The 16,331-nt window shown below is 33.4% G+C and overlaps 1 protein-coding gene across 2 annotated transcripts in view; it reads left to right on the top strand.

Moving 5' to 3' along the window:
* BMP5 (bone morphogenetic protein 5) overlaps positions 1-10,824 on the top strand; it is a 123,727-nt gene extending 112,903 nt beyond the window's left edge. Inside the window, exons 5-7 of one of the 2 annotated variants that reach the window (XM_002817024.6) lie at positions 3,932-4,008; positions 5,351-5,461; positions 8,787-10,824. In XM_002817024.6, the coding sequence (XP_002817070.3) occupies positions 3,932-4,008; positions 5,351-5,461; positions 8,787-8,936 (338 nt within the window). In that variant the 3' untranslated portion in view covers positions 8,937-10,824. The remainder of the gene's footprint in view (positions 1-3,931; positions 4,009-5,350; positions 5,462-8,786) is intronic. The other variant, XM_024248544.3, reaches the window with a different exon arrangement.
* Positions 10,825-16,331: the final 5,507 nt, after the last annotated feature.

Raw genomic sequence — 16,331 nt, 5'->3', positions numbered from 1 at the left:
CAAGCTCCACCTCCTGGGTTCACGCCATTCTCCTGCCTCAGCCTCCTGAGTAGCTGGGACTACAGGCGCCCGCCACCACCCCTGGCTAATTTTTTGTATTTTTAGTACAGACGGGGTTTCACCATGTTAGCCAGAATGGTCTCGATCTCCTGACCTCGTGATCTGCCCGCTTTGGCCTCCCAAAGTGCTGGGATTACAGGTGTGAGCCACCGTGCCAGGCCAATTTCATTCTTTTTATGGCTGAATAATAAGCTGTTGTGTATATGTACTACATTTTCTTTATCCATTCATACATTGATGGACACTTATGTTGCTTCTGTATCTTGTGAATAGTGCTGCAATCAATATGGGAGTGCAGATATATCTTCAACTTATTGATTTCCTTTGTTTTGGATATATACCCAGTAGTGAGATTGCTTGATGATATGGTAGCTCTACTTTTACTTTTGGGAGGAACCTCAAAAAAATGGTTGTATTAATTTACATTTCCACCAATAGCGTACTAGTGTTCTTCTTATCATATTCAGGAATTTTTGTGTTTTACCAACTTTTACCTCCACATATTTATTTTGTTTTTCATGATTTTATTCTAAGACAAAAAAATCAAACTAAAGAAAATCAAACTAAAGATTAAGTTTATACAATATCTAGAAATTGACCATAAAGAAATTTGCATAAAGTATTTAACGATATTTTTACTATTTTGGCATTGGCTTCCTAATATTACTATTAAGAGACAAAACAGAGAAATATTATTGATAACACTTGCACTATGGATAAGACTTGTTGGTTTACTTTTTCTAGTGTTGATTGTAGAACATTTTAATAATTTATGCCATGACTCTTCATTTGTAGGCAGGCTCATTAACAGTAGAATTATATCCATTTCATACTAATCTCCTAAAGGCTGCCCATCAGTATTTTAAAAGACATAAATCTAACTGCCTTGCCCTTCCTCCCACAGCTTATTCTGCCAAGCATTTAGAGTAAACCTAACTGCAGGCTTTTCTAGTTTGGGTACAACATTGACTTCACTCACTATCCATTAATTTTTATTTCTGACAGAATAAGCATATGGTCCTAATGCTCTATGAAATCAGACTCTTGGAACCAGATTCTGTTATACATTTCATTGCTTGTTACATTTATGTGATGTTACATTATATACATCACTTAGCCTACATAAAAAGACATATATATGGAACAGATATATTTTGACTTTTAAGTTTTATTTTCTTTATTTTTTATATACATAGAATTCAAATAACCATATTTGTAGTTTATGGCTTTTCATATAAACATGTATGTGCTATTGGCTACAATGTTGTTATTCATATTTAATATTTTTAATTAAGACAAAGATGAATAGATAAAAATTCCCATCATTATCTAATGCAGAGTTTGAAAAAGTAAGGCCTAATAACCAAATTAAGTCCATCATTCGTTTTTGTATGACCTACTGAGAGTGGTCTTTACATTTTAAAATGTGTGCTTGGAAAAGAAGGACAATATTTTGCAGCCTGTGGGAATCATATGAAATTCAAATTTTAGTATCCATACGTAGTTTTACTGGAATATAGCCACACCCATTCATTTACATATTGTCTATGGTTGCTTTTATACTACAGCAGCAAAATTGAGTAGTTGCAAGATCACTTAGCCTAAAATATTTACTATCTGTCTCTTTAAAAAAAAAGTTTAAAGAAGTTTAAAAAACTTTAAAAAATTTGCTGACCCCTGGTCCAATGCATAGCTAACATTTGTTTTTCCCCATTTTGTATATCAAGGAGTTTATGAAATCAAACCAATAGTAGAATCAATTATTTCTTTTCTCTAAACATGATCGAGGAAATTTAACCATTTCATGTTTAGTGTTAAAGTGTATTTGTCCATTGCCTGAACAAAGTTAGCTGCAAGGGAGATATTTCCCTGAAGAAGAACCAGAATGTAGAGTCTGAAATAAATCCTCTCTCCTCCATTTCCCATTATCTACTTATTTAATCTGTTTTAATGAAGTTAATTGCATAGTAGGAATAAATAACCTAGAAGAAAAATACCTTGATTTCAAAATTTAATCATTAGCTTGTTTTTTAGATTAACATTAAACAAATAATTACTTGAAGTAACCATGAGAAGCGAGGCCCTCTATGATGGGCTCCTTTGATCTCTAACTTGCCTACACTTTCATTAGAGGTTGAGAGTAATTAAACAGGAAGGTGACACTTAAAAACTGTAAAACAAATTATTTTTTAATTTTATTTAATATTTTATTTTAGAAATAATCAAAGTGGACTAGTTTTTCGAATGTTATTTGTACAAAATGTGAGCAAATCCCACATAAGACAACAATGAAAAATGTTCCATAAATCTCTGTGTTTCTTCAGTATTTTCTTTATTCCAGATGCAAGATTGAAATTCTACATTTATATTTAATCATTTAAAACAATTATAAAAAGTTATGGGTATTTCAGATTACATTCCAAAATATGTAATGCTAGTATTTCACTTGCCTCAAATCACTTATGGAACACTATGAGAAATTTGTCCATTAACTCCTCAGATACTTTTTTGTATGTTTATTGTATGCCAGGCACTGTTCCTCCACTAGGGATACATCAGTGAGCAAAACAGAGCCAAACGAGATTCTTGCCCCCACGAAGCTTATATTTTAGTGGGAGGAAACAGACAAGAAGCCATGCATAAATAAATGAGGAAATGGCATAGCATTTCTAAAAGCAATAATTGAGATGGAAAAAAAATCAGAACAAAGTGAGAGAAATGAGGTGTATCAAGGTGAGAGTTGCAATATTAAAAGGGTAGTGAAGGCCTTGTTGAGACGTTGCTTAAGCAAGGACATGAAAATGCAGGAATTAGCCATGTAGCTATCCAGGGAGAGGGACTAGTGAGAGAAAAGGCTCTAAAGTGGGAGCAAGGTTGACTGTGAGTGAAACGGCAAGGAGGTATGGTGGCTGGAGCAAGGTGAAGGAGAAGAGGAGTGAGTCAGAGGGGTAATAAGACCAAAATGTAAAGAGCCTTGTAACCACTCTGAGAATATTTCACTCTGAATGATATGAGGACCATAGAGGGACTGGCAGGGAAGTAATGTAATTAAGTTTACTTGTTAAAAGGTCCACTGGACTAGTTTGCTGTAGAGGAGCAAGGGCAGAAGCAGGGAGACTAGCAATGAGGATATTGCAGTAATTCATGCCAGAGGTGATGGTGTCTTGGACCAAGACCAATTATGAAGGGCGTGAGAGCAGGTGCATTTTGGACTTATTGAAGATAGTGTGTGAGATTTCCTGACAGATTGGATGTGTAAATGAAAGAAAAAAAAAAGAGAACTATTTTGATTCTTGTTGTTTTGTTTTGGTTTTTATTTTTTAACCCAGGCAACTACCATCAGTCAAGAATGAAGTCTACAGGTGGACAGGATTTTGGGGGATGATTAGAAGCTCAACTTGTGGTATCCTGAGGTTAAGATATTTATTAAAATAAAATCAGCTAAGTAAGATCCCAGTATCTGCCTCATGGAAGATGTTACAAGTTATTGCACAAATATTATATATATATAATCTCAATATATTAAGTACCCCAGGGTATGAATGAATTAATGAATAAGTATTCATTGAGCAGATGGTACTCAATGAATGACAGACACCACGCTGTGCCCTGTCAAGTAGATGGCCTAACAGAATCCATGTTAGAGCTTCATCAGGTAAATGGTATTGTCTACATCTCACAGAAGAAACTCAGGACAAGTAACTTGACTGAAGTTCACATGATTAGTAAGTAGTACGAACTTTAAGATTGAAACTCATTTTCCACAACTTCAAATAAAACCCCTTTAAAAAATCTTACCAGTGATCTCACAAAAGAAGTATTAGTATATCTGTAAGCAACCATTTATTCAAAATGTGGTTTTCATCTTCAGATTATAACACAAGTGAGCAAAAACAAGCCTGTAAGAAGCACGAACTCTATGTGAGCTTCCGGGATCTGGGATGGCAGGTAGGAATTTTCAGTCAACCTAGGTGCTTCTTTTCTGAATTATCATAAATCCTAAGTAAGTCATAGTCTTTGGCAGTAATTTTCCAATGTAATACCCAATGATTTTTGACATGACCATTTAGAATATGGCTTATTCACTTTATTATCATTTCTCAATTAACCTCTTACCATTGAAACATGATTAGTAGGTTTCACAGTCAAACAAAAAAACTACCCTGAATGAGACAGAACACTAAGATATTTAGGAAGAAAAAAAGAGTGCTGTTGTTTAAGTATTCCAAACTTTTAATTTTATTGTAAATAGAAGATTTGTTCATATCAGTATAAGTAACTCCACTAAGACTCTGAGGGTCTCCAACTATTGGGCTAGGAAATAGAGCCCTCAACTATAATGGCCCTGTCATGGGGAAGATGGCAGATATTTTTTTTTTCTTGCACTTAAAAATGTATTGCTATCTTTTAGATAGCCTTTAGAAACAGGATGAGGAGGAAAATTTCACCAAAGTAATTTTTTAATGGCTCTATGTGGTGACAGTATAAAATGAAATTTTAAGACTTCCAATACTCTATTACAATGGATTCTCATATATGAGTTCCTGTATTGAGAAATACTATTAAAATGTAACTATATTCAAAATTTATGATAAACTTTCAATGTGAATAACTAAATAATTCTTACATTTGTGCCAAGTTTTATTTCTCTGTGGGAAAAATATTACGGCAACCATTCATGTACCAATTCTTTAGCTTCCCGAAATTTATCATGTTCAGTTTTTAGGAATTTGCTCCAATTCATTTTTTCTAAAGAGACCATAAAGTTAATGCATGAATGGAAAGAAAAACAGCATGCAGAAAAAATATTAAGGCTTTAGGATGTTTTCAGACTTATAAAACTAAGAATGAGTTCTTAAGAAGTAATGAGAATGTCTCAATTAACTTGATTCTCCTTTTTCTTTCGGGTTCACTTGAACTTTCCAGAGTTCATCATTTCCTGTTTAAACAATATTTAGAATGCTATTTTCTTATAATAGTTTGTTTTATTTATGAATACATGTTTAACACATACTATGAATATCTTACATTACTACCTCTTGGGAGTAATTAGAGAGGACAATTTCTTGTGAAAATATTTATACTTTTGTCCTAAACTTCAGCTTAAAATTAAAGGGTGTGGGGAAGATAATTCCATTAGAATAATTGTTGGACCAAGAATATAAACCTATTCAGATACAATATATTTCAATAACTTTTAAGATTTTTTTTTTAAATTTTTACTTTGGTGATATTATTTTTTCTTTTTTTTTTTTTTGTTTTTTTTTTGTTTTTTGTGTGTGTGTGTCAGGACTGGATTATAGCACCAGAAGGATATGCTGCATTTTATTGCGATGGAGAATGTTCTTTTCCACTTAACGCCCATATGAATGCCACCAACCATGCTATAGTTCAGACTCTGGTAAGCTTTGTTTTTGAAGGATTAAAAATAGCTTAGAATGCAAGCATATTATAAAGTTGTTTTAGAGGAAAGCATCTATTTACAATTTTTAATGCATTATTTTATCTTCTCAAACTCATTTGTTTCTTTTTAGAGCTGAAGTAACAACTGTGGGTATAGTCAGGAAACTCGGGCTGGTTTAGAGTAATCCCAATTACACAATGGAGAAGGATTCAGCTAGGAAAACTGGAGTAATAACATGAAATGGTCATCTTGAACTGTTTGTTCATTACACAGTATGACTAAGCACACAGGTTCCCTGGGGCTGTTTCTAACCTAGCAATTCATTAGTAATCATTGAAAAAACATTGAGTAATAGCTGTACTAAATTTCATCAGAGGGTTTTTAATTATTTAAGAATGGTCTATAACATAGTTTGTTATTATAAAAGTTCTTCAATGTAGTATACAAATAGGAAGCTAATTTCTATTTCTTATTGTTCTCTCCTCTTCCTCCTGTAATCTTTAAAGTAGAAATTATACTTCCTTTTCTTTATTCCTCAATCTCAGAAACTTAGCAGTGATTAAATCTCTAATAATCTAGGCTTATTTTTATGAATAATGTACTGAAGTGTTGACATGATTAACTGATTGCATTCTACCTAATGAGCTCATGAAACCTATTGAGAGTCTGATGTACCTCATAGTATCTGACCTATTGATTTGGCAGAGGAAAAGTCTCCCTAAGACTAAATGAGAGGCTCCTAGAAAACATACCAGACTATGTGATATAATTTTAAATCAATGTTTGGGCTAATATAAAAATGTTAACTTTTATATTTAAGAAGAATGGGAAAGAACACATTATTTTAGAATCAAGGCTTGATGGGAGTGGAATTATTTGGTGGATGCCAGTAAGAGAAAGGTAGATAGTAGAAAAACCTATCTTTGTGGGTGAGGCTTATTTATGGAAAAAGAAATAATTACTCTTAGAATTTGTGAAGATTTGACTCTCCATAAGTTTGCTATTTTCCCCCACAATTAATTTAAAATTTAAAGCTGAATTAAGGAATAAACAATGATATCTATGAACTGGCAAAAGCAAATACTTGAATGACTTGATATTTACTGGCACCTTTATTGACTTCATAAAATACTACAGAATATCTAGACACCAAAAAATGCAATCTATAACAACTAGAGCATGAACATTATCAAAGACTGGAAATAACCTTGGGCTAGAGAGCAACAGAAAGATAAAGCAAATATACATTTTGATAATAAGTGATTTATAAATATTATTCTTTTTATTGATTCATGACCAGTGAGAATGCCTACTTTAGTGCCATATACAAGGTATAGAGTAAATTTCTGGGGGGATTTTAAAGTCTGATATGACTTCACCTTTGCTATCTGTAAATATAAGCTCTTCTTTATACGGAATAGTGTTTCCAGGAGTATGGAGAGTAGGTAGGCTTTGCAAGGATGGATGTTTTGCATTCAAACTTCTATCACTAAAAGAATTTTTAAGAAGCTAACTTTTCTCTTTGTATATGAGAATTCATGTTGACATGAAAACATATCAGATAAAGAAGAATGCTGTTGTTTCATCCTATGAAGAGAACTTCATGATCACTGTCTTTCTGTAAGGTCATAGAATAATTCCTATCAGTTGAAGTAATACTACTTAATTTCTCAGAAAGTTCTTTGCCTCTTTTTGTCATCATTTCGATGACTATGAAAGCAGACTTTTGCTTCCTTAGATATGGATCTAATGTATCAAAGATTCCCTCAGGCTAAGCAATGCCTACTTATTGAAAAATATCCTTTGTCAAATACTCCCCCTTCTCTCATTTTTTCTTTTTTAAAATAAATACATACATATTTTCAGCTCTTATGGCTGTAGTAAAGTATCAAAAAACAAACATAAAAAAAAATCCGACACAAACTTGGAACAAGAGTCTGCTCTGTATCTCCACCCTGGGATGTAGGACATAAGTCATTGCAAAACTGGAGCATACACGGGAAGTTTGATATTTTTTTCCTGGTGTTGTGCACGCTTTATGTTTGTTCTGTGAAGGACATGAAACAAAAAGACGGAGGAAAGCATGTTTGTGACTAATATATTGAGAAACCATTCAAGAACAATCCATTTTTTTTCCGTCAGGCTGCCAAGGCCATTGAAACAGCAGGATTATCAATCATGTATGTGTGCGTTATGGAAGATAAAGCTGATGAAGGACATAAGCTGCATCAGAAATTTGTAGAAACTATCCAACTTTTAGTTTTGTGAGGTCTTAGGAAATTTCAAGTTCATGTCAGATCACCTCATTTTTCCTGCTGTTTCTGTCCACATGCAAGGCTCCTATATCATTTCAACCAGGACATTGTACAGCCAAAACTGTAAGAGGCTGTATTTGCTTTTTGTGGATCCCGTAAGACTCATCAGTGGGATTTCCCATAAACTCCTCTGGGGGAAGGGCCAGAATAGGTGGGTGGGAAAGGGGGGAACTGTGTTCTGGCTCTTTGCGCAATTATTTCAAATCATAGGCAGACTGCCAGTCTGATCAAAATTATTATCAACCCTTTACTTAAGCATTTCACTTTTCATGTACAGACACGTTTTTAGGCTTTTGGGGAGGTGGATGTTCATTTGTAAAGTCTCTAGGCCCTTTGCTTCTGATATAGCTTAGCCTGCTTTTTGGCACTTGTCTAGGGGGCAGGCAAGGGAGAAAAAAAGTAAATGGATATTAAACTCCAGCCAATGTGATAAAAAAATTCTATGAAGAGCTGAAATCATTGCTTTAAGGCAAGTATTGGATTATATGTGGATTTTATTTTATTATGATTTTTATGCTTCTTTTACCATGGAAAATTAAGAGTTGGCATAAAATGTATGATTTATTGTTTAATTTTCCTTTTAAAAGATAATTCTTAGATCCAAATCTTTCTGCAACTATGTTTTCATTGATTTGCTCTTGTAACTTCCATATTCCTCATGATATATATAGAAATAGTCATTTCAACTAAAAGCAACAAAGTGCTAGTTGCTGTGTTCTTTCCCTAGGAAAACTTCCACTGAATATTCTATAGAGGAAGTTTTCTTTATTTGGTGAGATATTTTTCAAGGTTCAAACACATAATTGAAATGGCTGGGTTGATTCCAGGTGTTAATGCTTAAGAATACATCCTTCAGTCCCCCACCCCAGTCATGAAATAAATGGGAGAAGGGCGATCAGCTTAATGGTGTGCCTGATTATGAGTGATAAAATAAGCATATCATTTTAAAACTGCAAAAGAATGTGTATTTTATTTCTTAATAAAACAAAACCTTTTTTCTTTCCCAGGTTCATCTGATGTTTCCTGACCACGTACCAAAGCCTTGTTGTGCTCCAACCAAATTAAATGCCATCTCTGTTCTGTACTTTGATGACAGCTCCAATGTCATTTTGAAAAAATATAGAAATATGGTAGTACGCTCATGTGGCTGCCACTAATATTAAATAATGTTGATAATAACAAAAAGATCTGTATTAAGGCTTATGACTGCAATAAAAAGCATACTTTCAGACAAACGGGGAATTTCCTAAAATTAGTCTGGCTCCTTTTGACTCTTTTCCTATGTACAATATCATGTATATAGTCATTTTTATTTATTTAAAGGTATATATTCTCTTTTGTGGATGCTTTATCAATAAAATCTATTTCATAGGCTACTACATTATACAATAGATCATCTAGTCTAATTTTCAATGGGTTATGCTGAGTCCATTCAATTCCATTTCAACATTTGTTTCTAATACAATTTTATATAATTTTCTGAGATTAGACAGAACTCCTTTGACTGTTTAATATTGTGGAAGGAAATTGAATAATTTAGTTATATTATGCCAATGAAAACCATGATAGAATATTTATTTAGAAATAATAAGACTTAAAAAAATAACAACCCAAACAAAAATTCTTGGATAAACACAATTTCTCTTTTAGAGTTCCTGCTTCATTAGATAAAGTGAAATGTTGAACTGGATTTGAATAAATAAACGGTAGGCAGAACATAGAAGCTGAAAGATTGCACATAATTGTTTTAACTGTTTGCTTTAATAGAAGTGGTGTAACTGTAGGAGCATGTTCCTTTTTGGCTTGTGGATAGTAGATTTTGCAAAGAGCTCAAAGCTTCAGGAGACAGGCTTGAGCCTGTGTCCATAGCTTTCCAAGTTAACACTAATTGTAGTACAACCTTCTTACCTCAAATAAATCATGTCTGCCTATTATCTAGAACACTACTGCTGCAGAATTTTTTTTTTTCAGATTTAAAAACCTAGTCCAAAATAAAGAAACATTTACATGTGCTCCACTTTCCTCCCCACAGGCAAGAGTCACTGCATGCATAAAATGTACAAGAGCAGAAGATGCCGAAAGAACCATTTTCTTTAGCTCTCCTTTATAACTGAGTTTGCTGATTGATGTGATGCGAGGGATTTTATTTAGAAGTAAAAGCACTGAAACTAAACTGGAGGAAATTACCAAAAGTCCCAGAATGGCTTTGACAGAATTGCCATTTCTAAAGAACAGCTGAAATTCATTTTTCATATCTTTGAGAATGAGCTCAATGAAAACCTTATTTTGTAAAGGGATTTTGTAAACCTTCTTCCAAGCACAAACAATTCCAAACAGGAAGGTTCTGTTGTGTGTGTGTGTGTGTGTGTGTGTGTGTCTGTGTGTGCATGTGTGTTTTTCCCTCTAAAATTAATTTATTTTCTCTATCTATTAGAATGCCCTCTAAGGCCTTTCTTTAACACACACTGACTTTTTGAAGAATGATCTTTGGATTGATAATTTGCTATTTATGGTGACTCTGTGGTTAGGCTTATTTACAGTTAATCTAAAATATTCATAAAGCACCATTTATTAATCATCCTTTTGGATCTTTCAAACAAAACTTATATCAAAAATGACTTCAAAAATGTTATGGCTTTGTTTGTAATTCAGGTATATTAAAATGTTTTGAAATACAGTTTATCTTAAAGAAAATTTGACAGTAACTATATTAAGGGGTACATTAAGTAATATATTTTTAATTAATGGTGTGCCATTGAGAGAATAAGAAATAGAAGTCTATTGTTTTATTCTTTAAATGTGCTGTTTAAATATATTTCCATATTTTAAAATATATTAAACGGATGCTAATTTCTGCTGTTCTTGATTTGGTTCTTTATTTAAAAGGAATACAAAATGTAAGCATATCATAAATTGAAACAATAAGAATATTTATCAAATGTAAAGTGTTTGTGGATCACATGATTCTTTATGTTGTTCTTAATTGCCAAAATTGTTTTTTGTGTTGTTAATAATTATCTCACTATTAAATCTGCAAAGCAACAATCCATGAATTAAAGATTTTCTTAATCTGTTCAAACAACAAATTTTAAAAATAGCAAAAAATAATTAGAATGGAGAAATACCTCAATTGTTCTTTTTCATGTGAAAAGGGAGGTAATTGGCATCAGTGCTTTTGCATTTTCTAAAATTACCTATGTGTATAATATGCACATATACTCAGTTACATTAGTTTCTAATAACTCTTACAGTAAACTCTTAGTATCACCTTGGTGATACTCAAGCTATTACTAGACACCAGAATAATTTGGCCTATTTTAACAGGTCTTCATTCAGGTCTTTTTAGTTAGTTAATGATGTACTCACTTTTTTGATTGTTTATTTTTAATTTTTCTGCTTTATACTTGTTTTTACTTTGTAAAGTGGCCATAATTCTTTTTGGAAATAGAAGGGCATAAATCATAAACATTCAAATTCTTTAAAACTAAGGCAAAAATAGTCTACATTAAACTAAAGAAATTAAGAAAACACAGGCAGAAAATCCAAAATTATTTTTTTCTCAACTAAGAACTGTCATTTTATAATCCTTGTATCATCATCATCAAACCCGAGCCAGAGTCTACTGGGTACTTCACAAGCTGGCAGATATCATCTCCCAAGACATTTACAATGAATAATTAGCTTATGTTCCAGTTCCATTCAAGGCAGAAGAAATCCTCATTCCCAAACACAAGTAACCATCTCATAACCATTCAGTCCAGTGCTCAATCTATTATCTGATTTCCATCTCGGATTACTTATTTTTCCTTTCACAAATTTTTTTTTGGTCTGGAATTTTTTAAAGTTGGAAGTGAAGATGCCTTTGCTGATAAAGCACAAAAATTGTTGGTATACATCTGTGTTTTGTCAAGTTTCTTTAAGATCATAATTGAAGAGAAAGTACAAAAAGTAACAATCAATGTCAATGCTTATTTAAGTAGAAAATGATGCTATATCCAAGTTAGCAATTTAAAAAAAATAGCAACGGCTCTGCAAAATTTTAAAAGTCTATTGTGATATTTGTTAAAGGCTATTTTAAATACAGAGATTTCAAAGACAGGAAAAGTCACATCAGACACAGCCTTTAAAAATTACAAAGAAATTTCAAAAATTATTAAAAGCATGTATGTTAACTTTTGCATCCTTGTTTCAACTTCACTAAGGCAGCTAGCCTAAAATCAATTCTGGGCCAGGCGTGGTAGCTCACATTTGTAATCCCAGCACTTTGGGAGGCTGAGGTGGGTGGATCACCTGAGGTCAGGAGTTTGAGACCAGACTGACCAACATGGTGAAACTCCATCTCTACTAAAAATACAAAATTAGTTGAGTGTGGTGGCACATGCCTGTAATCCCAGCTACTTGGGAAGTTGAGGCAGGAGAATTGCTTGAACCTGGGATGCAGAGGTTGCAGTGAGCTGAGGTCATACCATTGCACTCCAACCTGGGCAACAAGAGCGAAACTCCGTCTCAAAAATCAAATCAAATCAAATCAAATCAAATCAAATTAAATATGAAAGGTCAAGGTAGGGGATGGGTAGATATAGTAGAGGCTCAACTTCTGCAAATTATAGAGAAGAGAATAAAGTAGATAATACTGCATAAAGAGCCTCAAGAATCAGTCAGTCTGGAAACAGGACCTAACCCAAGAGTTTAGTGGGCTATAAGCAATATATTTTTCAGTTCATTGTGCATAATACTATATAGTGAAATAGAGTGGAACTTACTTAAAAAGCTGGACTATATTTATTTTCTTTCAGGTATCTACAGAAAAAGCCGAGTAGGAGAAAAATTCTCAAACTTGAGCATAAGCCCAATAAGATAGCTTAGACTACATATCACTTTCTCCAATACACACACACACACACACACACACACGTACAGGGGAGAAATGAGTACTGTATTAGTAGCATTTTCTGATTTCTGTTAGCCTGGAGCTTTGGTCAATGACCATTCCACGGGGCAAGAGCCAAAGCCTTAGGTCTGGGCAGGGCAGGAGCTCAGATCAGAGCTCAGATTTCAGAATAAAAGTCACACTATGTATGACATCTACACATGCACATATACTCGTGTGCAGTTATGGCATAAATGTAAGTTTTAAAAGTCTCTGATCTGATTAGTGAAGCTGAAAAAGCATTTGAGAGAAGCAAATGCAAAATTTATCTTTTGGAACCTAGGACTCAAGGAACTCCCACTGAAAATATGCTAAGGAATATAAGCTCACACCAAAACAACCAAAGGGACAAACAAACAAAACAAAAACTATCACAATAAATGTACAAACAAGGCACCATAAGAGCTATAAGAAATAAAAAAGGGTAACACCAAACTCATAAATGTCCTGTTTGCTGAATTATTGGAGACAGAATATAAGTAAGTATATTTTATGTGATTTTTCAAAAAGAAAGAATAAGAACATAAGTATAAACATATGTTAAATGAATATATCGAACATCTAAGAAGAAAAATCTTTAAGCTTTATTGGATGTGATAAATAGTGGTTTTGATATCAAGAACAAGAGAAATAGTGAGCCGGCAGACAGATCTGAAGAAACTATCCAGAAGGCAGCATTGAGCCAGACAAAGATGGAAAATCTAACAGAGAACTAAAAGTACATGGGGATTAAAGGGAGTTCTAACATCCATCTAATCAGTCTTCCAGAAAACTGGGGAGAATTTTTGGGCTAACAGTTGGCTTCTCAATCAAACTGTTTTCTCAACTTAAAAGTCAGTCAACTTGTAATTACTGTCTTTAAATTGATAAGGAAAAATAACTGTCATTTAGAATTCTATATCCAGCAAAACTATCTTCAATAATTAGGGCAAATTAAAACATTTTTGAGACAATAAAACGAAAACTGAAAAAGAATTTATCATTAATAGCAAAGCCACCGCTAATGGCTATACCTCAGGAAGAAAGAAAATAAACTCCAAAAGGAAATATATGCAAAACTGATAAGTAAAAAATAGTAAACATGGGGGATAGATTAAAATAAATAATATTGTCTAACAGCCATGGTTAAAAAAGCAGTGTAGAGTTAGAATAGTGTTAAAAGAGTTAAGATAGAGTTTAAAATACAGTGAAACTATGGAATGTATGCAAGAAGGTAGATAACTGAAAATACATGTTTTGCATTTTACTCGATGATGATTAAATTTGATTTGGCCTCAGAATTCATGGTAAAGTTTTAAGTGCAGAGATAAAATACCAGAAAAATAATATATATCTTCTAAATCAGGGTCAGCACACTTTTTCTGTAGAGACCTAACAGTAAATTTTTTAGGCTTTGTAGTTTTGTTCCAACTACTCTACTCTGCATCTGTAGTGTGAAAGCGACCATAAACAATACCTAAATGAATGAGTGTAGGTCTATTACAATAAAACTTTATTTACAAAGATGTGTTGGATTGGATTTGGGTCCTTGAATTGTAGATTTTTGACCCTTGTTCTAAATCAGTAATTGCAATGTGATAAAATGCAATTATTTCAACAAAATAAAAAAAGGAGGAAAAGATAAAAGAGACACATTAAAAGGGAGAAATGTTGCATAGAGTAATAGGATAGAAATAAATCCAGGCTGAGTGTGGTGGCTCACATCTGTAATTCCAGCATTTGGGAGACCAAGGAGAGAGGATTGTTTGGACTCAGGAATTCGAGACCAGCTTGAGCAACATAGTGAGACCTCATCTCTACTTAAAAAAAATAAAATCAGCCTGGCATTGTGGCATGTGCCTGTAGTCCCAGATACACGGGAGGCTAAGGTGGGAGAATGACGTGAGCCTAGGAGATGGAGACTGCAATGCACTATGATCATGCCACTCCTCCCTGGGTGACAGAGTAAGACCCTGACCACCCCCCAACCCCGCCCGCCACCACACATCCAGATAAACTCATGAAATTTTAAATGTTTAAGTGGATTGAAAAGTCACTTTTACCATATTAGATTTAAAAATAATAACTTCAACCAGTAGCTACATGCTATTTAAAGACCCAAAACCACAGAAAAGTTTAAAGTAAAATGAAGGGAAATATATATCAGGACAACAATAGTCAACAACAGAAACAAAAACTCTGACTTAATCATATGTATAAAGTGTGTTTACACTTTAACACAAAACAATCATTACTAGAGACAATGAAGATCAACACATATTGATAAGGTTTTCAATCGTCATTATTATTTTAAGCTTAATAAGCTTAAGTGTACCTAATACTATGTTTTAGAAGTGAATAAATTATAAATTGTTAGAACTATAAGGATAAATCAAAAGTGTACAATTTTAGTGAAGGATTTTTAGCAAACTCTATTGTTAATTGATAGATTAACAGGAAAAAAGATTACTGAGATACAGCAGATGCCTCATTAACGAATATGACTTAATGGACATATGTAGAACATGGCAGAAATTACATTATTTTCAAGCAAATATGACAGGTGTATTAGTCTGTTCTCATGTTGCTATAAGCACATACCCAGGAATGGGTAATCTATAAAGGAAAAAAGTTTAATGGACTCACAGTTCCACATGGCTGGGGAGGCTTCACAATCATGGAGGAAGATGGAGGAGCAAAGACGTGTTACATAGTGGCTGGTTATTTGACAATTACTTGTTTTAAAGGTGAAAGTCAATAATATTGTACCAAACAATACATCTTGAGGTCAATAAGCCTTTCTAAGGTGTTCTACTTAGGACTTTAAATAGTTTATTTAACTTTTAACTATTAGGACTTTAAATAGTTTATTAAACTTTAAATAGTTTATTTGAGTTTAAATAGTTTATTTGTGATGGCAAGCATTTCTCCAAGGATGTCATGATAGAAAGAGGAAATATTTGAAAAATCTTGGCTATTGAACATAGGGGCCCAATGAATCTCATCTCACACTAACCTTCTATTATTGAGGGCTGTTATTAAGTGAAAATAAGTTTAACTTATTCAACTCTGTATCGCCCAATGCACCTTGAAAACACTTTTTTTTATTCACCAATAATGTCCTTTCTAAGTTTTGCCTGCTGATAGTCTATTGATTCCTAGAGACTTTTCTCATTTGCGGATTCCTTCAAAATGACCAAATACAGCAAACCATGTGTATTTAATCCCTCTAATAAATAACTGTAGCACTCTTATTTTGATACATGCTTCACATCATCCCATTATGTCAGTTACTACAGTTATTTGGAAATATACTCCCTCTACATTGAAAGACAGGGAAATCTTACCACGTTCATTAATTTATCAATTCCTTAGAAAGTTATCACAAAGGTATTCTCAGAGTTGATGCTCAATAAATTATTTAGAAATAATTGGAGATGTGGTTCTTTTCAGAGATGATTCACTCATGAGGGCTCTGCCCTGATGAATAGATTGATGCCATTATTGCCAGAGTGGATTAGATGGGAGTATTTTCCTAGTAAAAGGAAAAGTTCAGCCTCCTTCCTGTCTTACTCTCTCATACTCTGTTACTCTTCTGCCTTCTGCCATGGAATGACATGGCAAGAAGGCCCTCCTCAGATGT

Source organism: Pongo abelii, chromosome 5, assembly GCF_028885655.2.
Source record: "Pongo abelii isolate AG06213 chromosome 5, NHGRI_mPonAbe1-v2.0_pri, whole genome shotgun sequence".
Classification (NCBI taxonomy): domain Eukaryota; kingdom Metazoa; phylum Chordata; class Mammalia; order Primates; family Hominidae; genus Pongo; species Pongo abelii.
This window is presented reverse-complemented; position numbering and strand designations above follow the sequence as displayed.